Source organism: Gambusia affinis, linkage group LG23 (genome assembly GCF_019740435.1).
Source record: "Gambusia affinis linkage group LG23, SWU_Gaff_1.0, whole genome shotgun sequence".
Lineage (NCBI taxonomy): Eukaryota > Metazoa > Chordata > Actinopteri > Cyprinodontiformes > Poeciliidae > Gambusia > Gambusia affinis.
The window spans coordinates 9,486,382-9,500,631 of NC_057890.1; the positions used below are offsets into that span (position 1 = coordinate 9,486,382).

The following is a 14,250-nucleotide window of genomic DNA, read 5'->3' on the forward strand; positions in this document are numbered from 1 at the left end:
AGTTAACAAGAGTACTGCTTTGAGAGAATGACAGCAGGGTTGTGTTAACTCCAGAGGAAGTTGGTGAGCGACACCAGAGATGGGAGAATCTGTTTGACATGACAACTCTTGAGGGAGCAAATATAGAAATATTTCAAGACGAAAAGCTACAAGGAATCGTAATTTCTGTTTGCTACAAGCCAAACGGCGCACACGGGAAGAGGGTGCTATGGTCGGATAAAAAGAAATGGAACTTGTTGGGAAAGTTAACCACAGCGGTACTACTGTGAAACGCAGTGGCAGCATCGTGCTGTCAAGAAGCTTCTTTTCTGCAGGTTTCTGGGAGCTGGTTGGAGTTGACGAAGATGGGCGGAGCCAAACAACGGGACATCCTGGCAGAAACTTGTTGAAGGCTTTAAGACGTAACTTTCAGAGGGATTCTACTGATTTACATATAGATACATGCTGAAATTTTCAGATTTTTTTAAATATGAAATACATTGACGTATACAGTTGTATTGTGACAAAAAAAAATAAATATATATATATATATATATATATATAGAAATATAAAAGATTGACTACTTTGTTTCTACATGCTGGTGCAAAATGCTTCTAGTGTCATTTAATGCAACAGATTTTCTGTTTGTTACCGAGGCTGTGCTGTCATGTCGCCAAGCCCTGAGCTGCACTCTCAGTCATGCAGTCATTCCAAAAGGAGTAATAACATTCCCCACACGGCCCGGCTATGAAAGCCGCCCGCTCCTGCGGCGTGATTTAAGCGAAAGGGTCATTGTTGTTGGGGAGCAGTTTTTGTGACAGTGGCTGGGTTGCTATCTGCTGGCACACAATGGCAGAAAGAGGAAGCTGGCGGCCGGCAATGGAGAGGGCTAAATGAAAGCCGTTCCTCCTCGGTGGTTCCGCCTGCCCTGGTTTTTGTCCGAGCTGCCTATCAGACCTCTGCGTCTGTCTGTGTATGTGCGTGTGTGGGTTTTTTCTTTTCTTTTTTTGTCAGTTTGTGCGTGACCGTGTGCCAACTCGAGCACCGGTTTGAGTCGGGAGGCCTTTGCTGCTTTTAAGCGGCGGCGCGCACACTTTTTTTTTTTAGATCCTGCTGACCTCGGCAGGTCGTTCCCCTCTTGAAATGTGTGATTTCACTACCCGTCACTCCAAGGCTCGACCGGAGGAATCATGTGTTTTTGCTGACGCGCGTAAACACACACATTTGCCTGATCTTTCCCTCGCTCACACCAAAGCTGTCAAGTATCCCTCTTCAGCTGTCAGGCCCTCGTTGAAGGAGCCTCTCTGTGTTTTGGATTTTTTTTCCGTATTCAGAAATCTCTGGCTGTGAACACATGCAGGACATTAAGCAACCGCTTTTCCTTCTACCGCATAGAAACGGGGGATGGCTGAAGCCTCTGAGCTGGAGCTCGCTCTGCGCGAACTTGGCGTCAACAAAGCATAACTGAGCTAGCTTTGGTCTGAGTAGGAATGTTTCAGTCGCATTTCTGGAATAATAATAATTAAAAAAAAGCCCTTTTGGTTTTGGCATAGGAGGTTGCTGCCGATTTTTATGTTTTTAATCAGTGTACCAGATGGGGGATTGAGCAGAATATGAGGGAGCAAAGAGGTACAACGCTGCTTCAGTTTGTCCTCAAACACAATCAAACATTGATTGCTGAACAAAGAATGAAGATGTCTATAAATTTGTCAGGATTTAAAAGTTACTCCAATCCAACTATAAAATAGACACTTCAATTAAAGACTGCAGGAAAAAAATCAGTTAAATGTGTAGTCGGCTGAATGAAATGTATTTATCATGATCTAATATATATTCACAAAAAGGACCACCAGCAAAAGTTCTACACTTGTAAAGCGCTTACTATTACTAATCATTAAAGGAGAGCATTTAAAACCTAAAATCCATCAAAGACTTTAAGGTTTCTGATGCCAAAGGGAATTGTGTTTATGGCCTAATTTGACTTTCTAAAAATCCAACAAAAAATTCAGAAGAAAATGCACCATTTAGATCAGGAGAGAATGCCATTGTTATTCTGACGTGGAGTTGTGTCTCGACAAAGACGGTACTCCGTCTCTGTTTCTCTCGACTCGAGATACGGTTACATTTTCGGACAACTATCCTAAAGAGTAAAGCTGAGACTTTTTTCCAGATCATAATAGGAAACATGGACAGCATTACATAAAAAAATAGGCAATTATGACATAGTGTATGAGGCAAACAATAAAATATTTAATGCAGTCATTTCTCAAAACAGTGACTAGTCTTCCTTCTGACTTGGTGGGCTAAGATTCTCCAAACCTTTCTATAGCAGCTCACTATGACCGAGGCCACTTCACACTCAAAGTTCGCCACATGGACAGTAAACTTCAAGATTTACCTCATGTTACTGTGGATTATTTTTTAACATTTCTAAAATTCTTCATTATTTAGCTCGATATTTACTGTCATTTCTCCAAACTGGGTAACTGTTGACATATTCATCTTGTAATTTAACAAGAAACTTGACAAGGTTAGACCATTCCTTGTTTAGATCAGGCCTTTTCTCCACTTTTTAATCAATTTATTAACCCGTTTTTGTGTCTTCTGAGGTCCTCTCGTGTGTAATTCACACAGACATTCTCACACACCTATTAAATATTCATGGTCTCTGCATTTGGCACCAACAAAGGCCACTGGAGTCGCACGGGTTTCGTTGTTGTCAAATTAGCATATTAATGGCATAAATGGTGTATAATTAACACGTGGGAGTGGATTATGCATGTGGATCATTGTGGGATCAGTTATAGACAGTAAAGGGTTAGGCTTATGAGGTGAAAAGGAAAACTGAGGCATGTGTAGTGTAAAATTTTCCATGTGATTTATTATGTAACGCGAGTAAAAGCTGCAGACTCTCAAATCAGCAAATTTATACGTTTTTTTTTTGTTTTTTTTTTCCTCTCCCTTCGCTCCAGTGGTAAAGCACAAGAACGCAACGCTTTGATCGGCTGACTCATGCGAAGTTTGGTCTGTCTTCAAATGTTCAAGGAAAGCTCTGGCGTTCCTTCCCGCCCGGAGCTTGTGGCGCTGCGTCTTTTAAGCAGCTTAGATGAGGTGACGGGCAAACCGGACGTAACGCGGTTTGACGGGCCACAGCTGCGAGTGGCAGCCTAAAACACACGCAGACCTAATCCGGAGCAGTGGGGCCTTCTGAAGGGATCTCGACTTAGTCATCAGAACACAAATGGGAAATGGCAAACAGATCTCCATGTATAATCCTGCCAGATTACTACAAGCTTTAAAGTGGTCGAAATGTAGCCTCTGACCTCACAGTCACACGTGCCACAGTCAGGGAGTTAAAGGAAAGATTGCTTCAAATCAATGCAGCTGTGCTCTTCTGATGTGTGTATCAAGGCTGTAGATAATGATTTCTCTTCCTGGATTAGTCTGAGTGATTTTTGCTAGTAGATTATGAAATAATTACACGCCGCTCAGCTGTTACTTCCTAGCCTTTTCTTTCTTTGCATCAGTATTTTTGCTGAATCTCAAAGTACTAGTGGAAAAAGCTTCCGAGTAATATTAGAAAACAAGCAGTGGTTTGCTTCAAAGCACATTTATTTGTTAGCATGGCCCCATCACTCTCCAAGTCTAAGTTTTATGCATGATCTGTAGTAAGATTTTGCAACAAATGTCTGCTGGCAGTGTTTTGTAATAATATGTTTGAAAATGCACTAAGACGTTGATCACAGAGGATTAAAAAGTCAGCATGTCAATCTATCAAGTTTATTTGTATGGCACATTTCAAGAAAAAGGCAGCTCAAAGTGCTTTACATCGTGAAAATGTAAAAACATCACAAATGCATCATAGAGTCAACACTTGACAAAGTCAGTGGCAGACATTGCATTTAAGTGCCATCCTTAAAATCATCAATACGCATCAAATATGTTGGTCAATGTTCCATTTATTGTGGTTCAAAAGCAACTCTAAGCAGTTTGGGTTTTAGTTTTTTATTTAAAGGAACTCTGTGTTTCAGCTGTTTTGCAGTTTTCTGTAAATTTGTTCCATATTTGAGATGTTTAGAAGCTGAATGTTGCTTCTCTCAATGTAAAAAAACATTAGCGTGAGAGAAATGAAGTACTAGCATTTTTAGCCTTAGTCTCTAAACTTCTTCTCGCATCTTCTGAATAAATTTGGAGCCATGGTTAGCCATACGCCTACTACATCAGTCCAATATATGCAGATTGAAATTGATTCTGAACATCAGTGGATTAAGTTTTCACTTAAAAGACTTTACATAACATGGCATAATTTGCCAAACTGACTCTGGACGACTGAGAACAAAGTTTTGTGTTCTCTGTCACCAAGTTTTATGAGTGGAGCAAAGAACCGCTTTCCTTAGGAACTGGAGGCGGCTTCATGGAGACCAGCAACCAATCAAAATGGCTTGAGTGCCATACGTTAATTCAGTCATGTCTAAATATTGCCTTTTTATTTTTTTCTTGCTGGTGTTTATAGATGCTGTCTTCAATTTCAGAGTAATTTCTGGATTATCATTTTTCTCGGAGCTCAGATATTCAGTGCACTGACCTCAGTTGTTTGAAGGTGATAAGTGCTTCCTCCCATGTACATTAAAGGACTCATTGACACGCCACATTAGCATCAAGCCACCGAGCTCCTCACCAGAGACTCTATCGCAGATCCTATATTCAGTATTCCTATTCCCTTGCTTCTCATTCCTGACCTTTTCCCTTTGTAGCCAAACTTGACAGGCTCACGCTCTGCAATTGTTTTGCTTATTCATGAGCACATGGCTCTGCAGATGACTTCCCGCAATGTTTAGCTTTTGGACGGTCTGGTCAAGAATAGCCCTGCCGTCACCACTGCCCACTGGACCAGCGTCGGATAGCATCAGAGCGCATGTTGTTGTGTGTCAGGGCAGATAACGGTCATCCTTGCCACAGCGCCGGTTATTGTGAGCCATCTGGAAAGCGACAGCAGTCCAGCCAGTTCAACGGATGCGATTTTTACACGTCCGTGTTGCATTTTTTTTACCATTAGCAGGTCTGTTTTGGTTTGCTTTGCTGCACTCATGCCTTAGTGATCCCCACCGCTGTGATGTGATATTGCTGTGATCACATACACTTCTGTTTGCGTAGTCTTCCATTGCACTGCTTTTTTTCCCCCCAACTCTGAGGACAGACATGTCTCCGTCTCATTGTTTGTGTTTGTGCCCTGGCATCATTCTGCATAAACTGAGCAAAAAAAAAAAAAAGGGAAGAAGAAGAGAAAAAAAAACTCCCTTGCGATCAAACACCTTCTCGCTGTTCTGGATCCACAATTTGGTGGTCAGTCAGCCTAGTTAACTAAAACACAGTTGGACTTATGACAGGCAGCTGGGGAATAACAGACAGATAGCAGCTGGCTCGCAGATTGAGAAGAGCTAAGCTTTCATTTCACAGCAAGAAAAAAAAAACGAATTAGTGTCAAAACTGAATAATTGAGCCTGGTGAGGCTGAGGGAGCAACTCGGAGGACTCTTGCGTCGGGCAGACTCAAATGTGTTTTGCCTTGACTTGCCCTCATGTAAATGTGTGAGTGACGGGGCTTTGAATAAATTATAGCAACCCCCCCCCCCACGTTTCCTGAGAATCTGGGATCAATGAGTGATGAGCAGGAGGAGAGATTCCATCAGGACAGAAAAGAGACGGAGAATTTTACCCAATGAAGACGTAATGTCCAATTTACATGTACTTACCCTTTACTATTCAATTTACAGAAATCCAAGTTTGTAACACCTGTTTAATACACTCTGTTAGAAATTTTCTTTTGTCCGTTTTTGGATGAGAAATATTAACAGAAACGGACTGATGATGTCACAAAAATGTCATCAATTTAGTCAGAAGATCAGATTTCTCTACATCAAATTAGAATAAAAACCTGGCCTGGTTGAGAGAAACGGATGTCATTTTTGGATTCAACGTCCAAAAGATGTTGTTTTTTTTTGTTTTTTTGTCACCTAGTGTTATATGTACATTTGCTACAAATGGGGGGAATTATTTCAAGACTATATTTCTGTTCTTTTTTTATGCTTGTGGGTTACAGCCAAAGAAATCTCTAAATTCAGTTTCTTAAACTATAATAGCAGTGGAAAATCAAATTTTAATGCAAAAATGTTACGTTTACCACCACACGGTCGCGGAGAAGATGGATATTTTGGTGCAGCAGTCAGTCGGTGACACCCTCCTTAGCTACAAATAGTCATTGCTGGACATGTTTGCTGTTCCCAGAGCGCTGTATGCAAACACTTTAATAGAAGGTTGAGAGGAAGAAAGAAAAAGGTGCACAAGTAACAGAGATGACCACAACTTGAAGAGTGTTAAACAGCTTCCCATGAGTTCATGCAGTTCACCCACAGACAGATTTTTGAACTTGTCAACACTCCAGTAAAAATGTTTTGTTTTTGTCCTTGTGTAATATTCAAAGCTTCAAAAAGTTTCAGAAAATAAATTTTAGGTTTTCATAAGCTGTAATTCATAATCACTCAATGAATACTTGAATATTGAACTAACCCACTGAAAAATTCCTACAGCAAATATGATATATATTTTTAAACACTTCCATTTAATGAAGGATTCATTGACTCTCCCATCGTGCGGCGTTCCAGCACGACGTTTGAGCGCTGCATGAAGACGACGTGAAATTCTCTTTATCTTTTGAGCTGAGGCAGGATCGCCCTGCCGCATAGTGGGAACTCTTGTGCATTTCTAACTCGGATCGCACTTCTGCTGCACGTGTGTGTCCAGGTGTGAATGGCTTCCTGTGTATCCATGTGTGCCAGCGTACGTTGCCCTTTGAATGGGGCACTTGTGTGAATTTGCTGCTTGCATAGAGTCAAGTTAATGTGCTGATGGGTTTGTATGAGCGCCGAGGTCCTGTGATATAGGGGTAAATACTGCTGACTAACGCAGCTTTGAGCAAAGCGCTAACGATTGGCACGATCTTTCAGTGACTCTTAAGATTTTGCATCTCGATCCACTCATCGTCCACCGCTGCATATTTTTGTAGATGCATTTTCCACCTGACGTTGGTGCAGAAATTTGGGATTGCTGCGGTGGCGCAGTGGTAAAGCTTTAGTCCTCGACGAGGCCGTCACAGGTTCGAGTCCTGACCCAACCACCTTTGCCGCGCATCTTCCTGTCACTCTCAAATAAAGGCCACTAGAGTTGAAGAAAAGTCTTTGGAGTTCAATGTCTCTCTGTAGAAATGAATGCTTTTAAGTATTGTTCCAAAACTCTTTTTTTTATTTAAGAAGGCTATTATTGAATGGTCTTCCTAAAACATCTGTCATTTGGACTTTTAAATAAAACATTACTGCATAATTACGCCTCTTTCTCTGCCTTTTAAAGAGCAACCTCTTTAATAGAATGAGAAAACTGGTCTGTTCACGTTTCCTCTGGTTTTTCGTTGAAAGGACTTTAGTGCAAGTAACCAGAATGATGGAACTTTTTCTCAGTTTTGAGACCACAGGTTTGTAAATCCTTTTTAGACCTTGATACCTGAAAAGCAGCCAGTTTGTCTTTTCAGGTTACATTTGTAGTCTTGGAAAAATCCTTTGCTAAGGAGTTGTTTTTATTTTAATACTTGGCAGCAGATTGAATTATTATTTTGTGTCTGCGTCAAAAACAGGCTTTTTCACAAACTTTCATGACACAAAAGGATTTATATTTCCCACATGATTATGAATGACTGAGTCGTTTAGTACTATAACTATCAGTACATAGTAGCACTAATTGTCAAATGTGATCAATTTATTCTTGGATAAGACTCCTAATTCCCAACTTCTCCTCCTATAATCATTTTGTATTATTGTTTCGAGTTTGAGCAGAAATTTAGGATTTTGATTGCGTCTTACTCCTTACGCCTCCTGGTTTACACATTTAGTCCTCATTTTGCCTTTCTTGGTTGTTGTGGGGGGGTTTTTTCCCCAGCTTTGCTTTTCCAACCCTGAAATGAAAATCGGCTCACGTCTGTGTTTTGAATCCTTGTTTTCCAGTGCTGGCCAGCTTCCGAGGGACCGTCCAGCACGGCCTCCCGCTGGAAATCGGAGACACGGTGCAGATCCTGGAGAAATGTGAAGGTACGCTGCACACGGCGACACGCAAAGACCTTGTTTTCTCGGAATGAAAGAAGGGAAAGAAGAAATGAAGTGAAACACAACACTAGATGTAATGAAACCATTTGCTTCCGCTTGAGCGGAGCAGTAAAAACACGCAGATCACTTCTGCTTCTCCTTGGCAAAATATGTTAAGGATGTGATGGCCCCACTTTAGGTGATTTCCCTGCTAAATCTCCCACAAATAATGCGACTAAATATATAGGAAGAGTGCACACATTTCAGGTTAGGATTTATAAAGTAGAGATCTACAAATTGACCTATTTTTGACACTGTCAGTGTTTCCCCCAGTGTATTTTAAGCCTGGTGGGCAACCAGTGGGCTTTTAGGAGAAGTAGCACATAGTTGTAAAGCAGAAGGAAAATGACAGTTTGTTTAAAAGTTTTCATTAATGAAACTTGAAAATTGAGGTGTTCATTTATTGATTACGTCTAATTAAATTCAGATCAACTTTATCGCTTTCAGATGCCAACTAAATAGTAATTAAAGTTTATGGTGGTGGCAGCATCATGCTTGCTTTTTTTATGTATTTATTTTTTGTTCAGGTCAAACAGGAAACTGTTAAAAGCTGATGACAAAATGATGGAAAAAGTTCTAGATTCTTTTGCAGAGAAATAATAAGATACAATATCTGCGAAGAAGAAGAAGAAGAAGAAGAAAACGTGAGCAGCGTCTCCTGCACGACGGACGCCTGCAGAGATTTAGGCTGGCTTCATTTCCTCCAGCACAGTCTTTTCTTCTTCTTCTTCTTTTTTCCCCCTGCATCTGTTTTTCTCCTCTTGCCGCTTCTCTTCTAAACCGTCCTGTTGTCGACGGGTCTCCTCTTATGCGAGCTTTACTTTCTGCCCAACCCCTGTGACTTTTGCGAGTTTCCGAACAATCCGAAATCGTTTTGCTGCAGGGCGAGCGATCTTCACGCACGCTTTTGCCACAAATAACCAGCCATGCACAAACCTTCAGTCACTTCGGTCTCTTCCGGAGCTCATCTTTCACTTCCTTTATGGAGATCGAAGAAAAGAAAAAAAAAAAAAAAAACATGCGCACAGCCAGACAGACGGGCAGTCATGCATCTTGCCAGTCAGAGGGATGTGATATTGTGGTAAAGGGACCCAGAGGAAGTAGACAATAGCAGAGCCAGCTGAATGCTCGGCCCAGAAGGGAGGAACTAAATCAAAATCCTGCCAGCAGCAAAGAGACAGGAGGAGACTGGTGATAGCAGAGGAGACAGACTAATGGCTCTGCCTCATGTTGATACTATTGACACTTGTAAACACACACACTACCAGAGTGTCTTCACTGGCTGCTGGCTTCAGTTTGATAATGTACCACCTCAGCTATTGATTTTTGATTTGCCTCTTCAGTTCTGCTTTCTTTAGTAGCTTCTTATGGTCAGTGAATTCGTAAACCTCTGTAAAAAGTAAGAAAAAAAACAAACCAGTTTTGTGTCTATCTGACATGTCAATAAAACCTGCTGGGCCACCATTAAAGGAATAATTCAGACATTTGAAAGCAAAGCCCATTATAGTATCAGTTGATCCTGCAGGCTTGTCAGAGACCAAAGCGAACTTTATTAATTTGAAAACATCTTAAGTTTTATTTGAACAGTTTCTTTTATTAACCTTTTCTCTGTTCTTGTGTTTGTTCTGGCTAACTACTTATGAAGAAGCTAATTATAATATACGGTACTTAAAAAAAACTGGCAGTAGAAGACATCAGCAATGATCTTCCTGTGTAAAGAATTCAATAGAAAATTCTGAGAATTCCTAGTTAGTTACCTTAAAAAAACAAATAAACACTCAAGTCAGTGTCTCTTGTAGGGTGTGTATGTATATGGATGCTCACACCTGATGTGTATTTTTTAGTCCTTGAGATGCCAGGACTACCAGGGAGTAGCTCGGATAATGATGTGGAGAAAGAAAGGAGTTTGGAAAATCTGGGTTAATCACAATCTGTTGTTGCAGTTTTTAGCAAGTGTGTTGCAACAACTTGCTTCTAATATTGTTTTTGAAATTGTCTTTTTCTGGAAAATCAAAATTTGATTCTGTGTTTGCACCTCTTAAACTAAACTACTTATTGGTGTCACTCTCCTGGAGGTTATCCCTGAACTGTCCCTTTAAGACATTAATTATTATTTTTTTTTTAAATCTTGCTACCTGATTTGAACAAAGTCGTATTTCACACAGCCGAATCAGTAAAAGCTTTTCACGTTTGCTTCTTCTTGCATTTAAATATTTCACACCATGCCGTCTACTTTCCACCTTACTGCCACAGAGCTTTGCATCGAGCCACAACTGCTAATCACGTTCTGCACTGACTCATCTCTGGAAAAACTGAGCAAAGTTTCCACAGCGCAGACCAAGACAAATTATTCAGCGCTACCATAACCGAATTTGCCTGAAAAAGATGAGAGGTGCCTGAGTCACCGATGCTCTTTGGCGAAATCTAATAGTGATTAGAATGATCTAATACATTTACAGTCCATCTGAGCTGTTCAGCTAATGCTCTTATCTGGAGCGACTTACAATGGCTGTGGTGGCTGTGGAATGAGCTTAAATGGGCTGCTTTGGGTGAAGCGCATCAGCTCAGACGCACACAAATGTAAATTCATTAGATTGTTTCTGTCTGGGATGGGATTTGCAAAGAGCGCTGCATGTTAGCTAATTTAGTGCAGGTCCATTTTGGAGCGTGTAACGGTGTGAAGACAGTTTTGTTTTTTTTGAATTTCCTGTTGCTTCTTCTTTTTAATGCATCTGCCTATTTGAGTCATAGGTATTTGCAAGGTTTCTGTTTGGCTTGAGATTTAAAAAAAATTTTTTTTACCTGTGCTGCTCTGAATTCATATGTAGTTTATATACTTATGTGATTTTTTAGAACTTTTTTTAATATAGTTTCAATGTCATAGCTGGGCATTTTACAAGATAAGTCTAATCAATGTCCGATTACATTGCATCCACTTGGGTCCAGTTCAGTCAAACTTGATCCAGTTCACTCATGCAATCAACACAATCACATATAAATTCAATAAAAGTTGTTGTACAATTAAATCCCATTCCAACGGTCAGTTAATGCAAATAGGTCAAAAGTTATCCAACTAGAGAAGTGCAGCACACAAACACTAACCCAAGAGTCCTTTGCACTGGAAATTAAAAATAAAGGCTAAACACGTAGTAAATGAAATATTACACCATGTTCCAAATTATTATGGAAGTGATATTTTCTCAGATTTTCTTAAATGATCAATGCAAATGATGGTCAGTATAATTTTCAAGTAATGAACTATTACAATATAAATCAAATTTTATTGAACAAAGCTCCACAAGAGAATAGTATCTTTTTCAAAAATGAAAAACTCAAAATGCACTGTTCCAAATTACTATGCACAGCAGATTTTTAAACATTTTATGGATTATAAAGAACTGCAAACGGTCATGCATTGAATGTGCAGCGTTAAGTGGTCACATGTACTAAAATCAAAAACTGTTTCAATCAAAAACATGTTAACATAGAACCCCTTATTTGGTGTCACCTGCACAATTCTTGCATCCATTGAACTTGTGAGTTTGTGGAAAGTCTCTGCTTATATTTCTTTGCAGGATGTCAGAATACCTTCCCAGAGCTGCTATTTTGATATGAACTGCATCCCACCCTCAGATCTTCTGCTTGAGGAAACTCCAAAGGTTCTCAATAGGGTTGAGGTCAGAGGTCAGAGGAGGATGGTGACCACACCATGAGTTTCTCCCCTTTCATGCCCATAGCAGCCAATGACACAGTGGTATTCCTTGCAGCAGTCATTGCCATGCATGAAGATGATTTTGCTACTGCACTACTGTGCATCCAGGCCTGTCCAGTAGTCATCAGTGATCAAGTCTGTTTAAAAATTAATCTTCATATTCCGTTTCTGCTTGTGAGCTCTGGTTAGGGGCCCAATAGTAAGTTCATGCACCACAATCCTCTGGAGGATCCTCCATCTTGAGGTTCCAGAGGCACCAGCAGCTTCAAATAACTGTTTGCTGCTTTGTAAGGGCATTTTAACAGCTGATCTCTTAATCCAATGAATTTGTCTAACAGAAACCTTCCTCATTCAGCCTTTATCTGCAGAAACCCATCTTTGTTCTGAATCAGCCACAAATCTCTCCACACTACAACAACGCTTCAGTTTTCATTAAATATCTAATCTTTTCATACCTCGTCACTACACTATCTGATGATTTTCATCAGCAGAGATCCTTTCTCTTTCCCATATTGCTTGAAACCTGTGGCCTGCTTAATAATGTGGAACATCCTTCTTAAGTAGATTTCCTTTGAGTTCACCAGACAAACTAATCAACCAGCTCTCTGACACACAATACCATCTATACATTTAATAGCGCAACAAAACATTTAATCTTTATGACACTTAAATCCAATTTGCAAAATAATTTGGAACATGATGTAGATCTCACAAACACCTGTTTCCGGAAAAAAAAACTATACACAATAACAGTACAACTAGTACTTTCTGTGGGATGAACAAAACCCTTTTATCTGAGATTGTACGTATATATAATCTCTAGTGCCATTTAGCAAATTCCAACTGTCTTTTGTCTCCACAGGATGGTACAGAGGATTCATTCTAAAGAATCCTAATGTCAAGGTAAACAAACTTTTTCTTTAAAGAAATGTGTTTATCTCCTTGCTTGTATGAAACTCTATAAAGTCTGCCTCAGACGAGAATTCAAAACCCAACAGCTGCACCTGCTTTCACACCCTGTTAGTGTTAGTATGGTCTCTCCTGAACTCCAATCAGACTCAAAGAGACGCATAGGAAGATTTGAAGAGTCACGCTACAGTTCTGTTCTGAAAAGCAGTGGCGCAAATATGAGCTTGATGGAAAAAGTAAGCAGAATCAAGCCTCCCCATCAGAAATGGTCTGCAACCAAAGATGAAAGCAAGATGGCAGAGGAACGTAAATACTATACAGAAGAACAAGTTAAATATGCTGCAGTTTTAAAGTGCGTATCTTGTAAGGCTCAGGAAGTTTTGCTTTTGACTGTTTCATGTTTAGAAAACTGCAATCTGAAATCTCTGTTTTTGAATATATAATGAGGTTAATATTACTCATTTAGATATTTATAGTAGGGACATGTCTTTTAAAAGACACCATAGAATTGTATTCTATTTGATATTTGTCAAATGACATATCTTTATTTAAGCGTGTGTTGACATATTTTTTTTCCAAATTGCAATCTTTTGGGTCTGATTATGAATCTGGTCACATTTACACATCCTTAAATTTGTTTTAAGACTTGTATCTTATGTTGAAAAGCGGCAAAGATGTAGATTTTTGTGTGAATAGATGGGAAGAATTTTTAGATAATGGATGAACTCTAAAAAGAAATTTTTAAATAAATGATTATTATGAATTTTGAACAAAAAATGGTTGGATAGACTGAAAAATGTACCATTTAGACAATGTGGAATGAGTTGGGTAATATACAATTCTGTACACGCTTTTCTAGTAAGCATTTAAGAAAAATGTACATTTTAATACTGTAACAATGCTGCTAATACCTGCATTTCCACTCAGCACCACTGATGAGTGGTAATGAAAGCTTACGGGTTTGTTTGTTTTCTGAATTTACCCTTACATTCATCAACGTGATTTCTACTTTAATCTTCAGCAAGTCAGCAGCTTTCTTCTGTCGAGCCGTTTTTATCTTCGTCCTCTAAGTAGAAAACCTCAAACTTCATTTTATCCACACATATACTTGGCTCTAAGTTGTTTATCACATGGACAGTCTCATGCTAATGGTGCTAGAGGCAAACGACGACGAGAGCGTTTGAATTAACCTGCCTTTCTTCTATCCAAAGGGAATCTTCCCTTGCAGTTACATCCACCTGAAGAACGCCGTAGTGAAGAACAAAGGGTGAGTCGTGTTGATCTGGTTTGCCGTTTCCATTCGTGAAAGTGACGACTCTTTCTCATGCAAATGTCTACGTTGGCAGGCAATTTGAGACCGTGATCCCTGTCGAAGATTCTGTCATCACGGAGATGACGTCGACCCTGAGAGAGTGGGGCGCCATGTGGAAGCAGCTCTACGTGGTAGGGATCATTCCATGC

The 14,250-nt window shown here is 39.8% G+C and overlaps 1 protein-coding gene across 3 annotated transcripts in view; it reads left to right on the top strand.

Annotated features, from left to right (window-relative positions):
• Positions 1-14,250, top strand: part of dock4b (dedicator of cytokinesis 4b) — a 183,004-nt gene that overhangs the window by 84,841 nt on the left and 83,913 nt on the right. For all 3 annotated transcript variants that reach the window (XM_044108066.1, XM_044108068.1, XM_044108067.1), the window contains 4 exons: positions 8,031-8,114; positions 12,743-12,783; positions 14,001-14,056; positions 14,136-14,232. In XM_044108066.1, coding sequence (XP_043964001.1) covers positions 8,031-8,114; positions 12,743-12,783; positions 14,001-14,056; positions 14,136-14,232 — 278 coding nt within the window. The remainder of the gene's footprint in view (positions 1-8,030; positions 8,115-12,742; positions 12,784-14,000; positions 14,057-14,135; positions 14,233-14,250) is intronic.